The sequence below is a fragment of the Camellia sinensis genome, chromosome 7 (genome assembly GCF_055761805.1).
Source record: "Camellia sinensis isolate YWXY chromosome 7, ASM5576180v1, whole genome shotgun sequence".
Classification (NCBI taxonomy): domain Eukaryota; kingdom Viridiplantae; phylum Streptophyta; class Magnoliopsida; order Ericales; family Theaceae; genus Camellia; species Camellia sinensis.
The window spans coordinates 79,101,107-79,104,033 of NC_138967.1; the positions used below are offsets into that span (position 1 = coordinate 79,101,107).

Below are 2,927 nucleotides of genomic sequence, written 5' to 3' on the forward strand. Positions count from 1 at the left end.
GATAATGAACCCAACAAAATACTAAAACCCAGATGAATGAAGCAAATGGCATTACTAATCCGTAAAAAAATAAATGAAAACCTGGAAGAGTGGGCATGGTGCAAGAAGCGACGGGCTTGGGCGACTTCTCAACCTCGACAAGGTACGTACGGCAGTTTCCGGCAATGGAGAGGCGGGTGTGGTAACAGAATCTGGGAATTATCCAAAAAAACTATAAATCAAACTCCTACGAAAAAAAAAAAAGACAATCTGTAAAAATAATTTTCTTGTAGAATATTTACTCTTAGAATGATTTTTGGGGGAATTGTTGTTGGCCAACATTTGTTGTAACTAGGTTCATATATTTTTTTCAATTTTTTATTACATATTTACTGTTGAGCACAGATATTATTGAAAACTGGTAACCATTACTCATTGGGTTGTTAATGTTAATATATGTAATAAAAAGTGCACATGAAATTAAAAGTGCATTCAAATTTATAACTTAGCATTATTTGGTTTGAGTCATGGTGAAATACTGAACATAGTTAACATAACACCAGCAACAAGAAAAATTGAAAATCAGATAATATGAAATTATTCTATAATACCCAAGAATAACACACACATGAAAAGATTAAGCACAGATCTGGGCTTAAAAACATTCATAATGCTATTTGTAAATATATATATATATATATATATATATATATATATAAAGTAATTCAAATGTGATGCTGGATGATCTCACATTATGGATGAACCCAGTGTACAAAACTCCCACTAAAGTAGGGTCTGGATATACAACCTTACCCCCCCATTATGGATCTGCAAATCAAATATTGTTTGCTGGATGGACAAAATTTATAAAATTGTATGTCCTATTCAGTTTGGTTGGACACCCATTTGAGTGAAAGAAGTAGAGATCTTTTATAGCTAATCATTTCAAGAAGTGTGAGATCTCTCAAATTTCAATCTAGAATTCAATTGGTATATCCCTTAAAATCTTTAAATTACAGAGTTATTAAAAGTGCTTTTGAGTTTCAATAAAAACTATATCCCAAAGAAATATTTTTAGTTATGAGGTTGTGGATGAGAAAAAGAGAACACAGGAAAAGGCCCAATCTAAATTAGTTTGAGATTCTAGGTACCACAACCTAGTATTTCCGTTAACCAAAAACACCATATAAGACCACTAAAAAGCAATAACATCATCTCCATATAAACAAAAACTCACTGGAAGCATTTAAAATCGGGCTCATTTCATTTTGAACTTATAAAATTCAAACCACATCTAAAAAAAGTAATAACAGTTACTAAAAAAAACTACAGAATGTAGAATAGCAAGTCCTAAGTACTGACAAAAAAAAGACTCTTACCCAGTCCAGCCCGTCTGGAAAAGGGTCAACCACAAAAGTTGGAATCTCCTCCATCAAATTGTCTGGATTTCCTGAATGCAAAACCCTAGTGAATCCTCTCATATCAGAACCTGGCATGGCTTTAACCTTCTTATACCAATAATACATGATCTGGCACTGCCACTTGCTGTAAGGTGCATCTGTGGCTGAGAATGAAAAAATTATATGGAAATATTAACCCAAAGAAAAGGGACTGGTTTCTAAAATTGAACCAATAGGTAATTCTCCAGTAATTATCAAAAAGGTAGAGTAGCTTATATTCTAATGTTGCTTTAACTAGTAATTTGGTCTGATTCTAATAATTTTCTTCACATAAGAAGCACCTAAGGAATTTTAAATGCTCCTCACGTAAGAATGAAAGCAAAATCTGCTGATTCTTGTTGTGATTGAATCATTAAAAAGTAATATAGTACTGATAATTGTCAAGGCTGACCTTTCTTCTTCTCCTTTTTTGCCCCTCCAATAATGCTCCATTTGTTTGGGAATGTTTTCTGCATTACGTAAAATCTCAAGCTGAACTTATTTATGACTGATACAGATACATTCTGATTGTTGTAACTGATCAAGTATTTGTAAATCCTTTGCCAAACTTGGCATATGGAGACCAACCAGTTGCATTCCCATTTTCTACATAAAACCAAGTAACACCAACAACAACAGAGATAACCACCAAGCCTCACAGCAGCTAATCAATCAAACCACAACCTCAAATCAGAGCATACCAGCATACCACAACCTCAAAACAGAGTAGGAACAAATCGTATTCAACAATTTATCCAATTGGAAATCATAAAAAAATTGAGGGAAATCGTATACGAATCTTTATTCACAAAGAGTGTACATATATATATATATATATAGAGAAAAGAAGATACCTGGTGCGAAATGGATGGAGAAGAGTGCTTTCGGTGGTGCCACATCAGTGAAGCAAAACGAACGGAGAAGAGGGCTTTCGGTGGTGCGATTCGAACGAAGAGAGAGGGCTTCCGGTGGTGCGATTTGAACAGAGAGAGAGGGTTTCCAGCATTGCTCGGGTGCATGTGAGAGGGCGAGGAAGAGATCGGTGAGAGGGTTTCACGAGCTCAGACTAGAGAGAGAGCAAGAGACAGACTGGGTGAGATTAGGGTTTTTTTTTTTTGGAGGGGGGGGATGGGAAAAAAATAAAGGGGGGAGCGGGAATGGAAAAAAATAAAAGGGCGGGACTGAAAAATTAAAATAAAAATAAAAAATAATTAAATAAATTTATTTTTTGTTAAAATATATATTTTTTTGTGGTTAATGATTTTTTTTTTAATTTTTTTTTAGTTATTAAGATTGAAAATTTATTTGTTTCATTTTTATTTTAGTGAAAAAAAATATTATTATTTTTTATTTTGTAGAAATAGGGGTAATATATATTTTAATGAAAAATATTTTCCACTAACATAAAAATTAATTTTCTGTAGTCAATGAAAAATAAAAAATAGACACAGAGAGAGAAAGAAAGATAGAAGAGTGATAAGTGAGAGAGAGAGAGAGAAGAGTGAGAGA

General features: G+C 33.2%; 1 protein-coding gene across 3 annotated transcripts; it reads right to left on the reverse strand.

Annotated features, from left to right (window-relative positions):
* On the reverse strand, nt 1–2,559 carry LOC114304602 (hydroxyproline O-arabinosyltransferase 3-like). 3 transcript variants are annotated; one of them, XM_082877078.1, is made up of 4 exons: nt 2,273–2,559; nt 1,831–1,888; nt 1,359–1,543; nt 1–191 (listed from the first exon to the last, which is right to left on the reverse strand). In XM_082877078.1, exons 1-4 carry the CDS (start codon nt 2,435–2,437, stop codon nt 129–131), a joined length of 471 nt encoding a protein of 156 aa, XP_082733204.1. In that variant the 5' UTR covers nt 2,438–2,559; the 3' UTR covers nt 1–128. The 3 variants fall into 3 exon arrangements, with proteins under 3 accessions (XP_082733204.1, XP_082733205.1, XP_082733206.1); XM_082877079.1 differs by having other exon boundaries at nt 1,831–2,133; XM_082877080.1 differs by having other exon boundaries at nt 1,831–2,082; nt 2,273–2,547.
* Between the last annotated feature and the right edge of the window lie 368 nt (nt 2,560–2,927).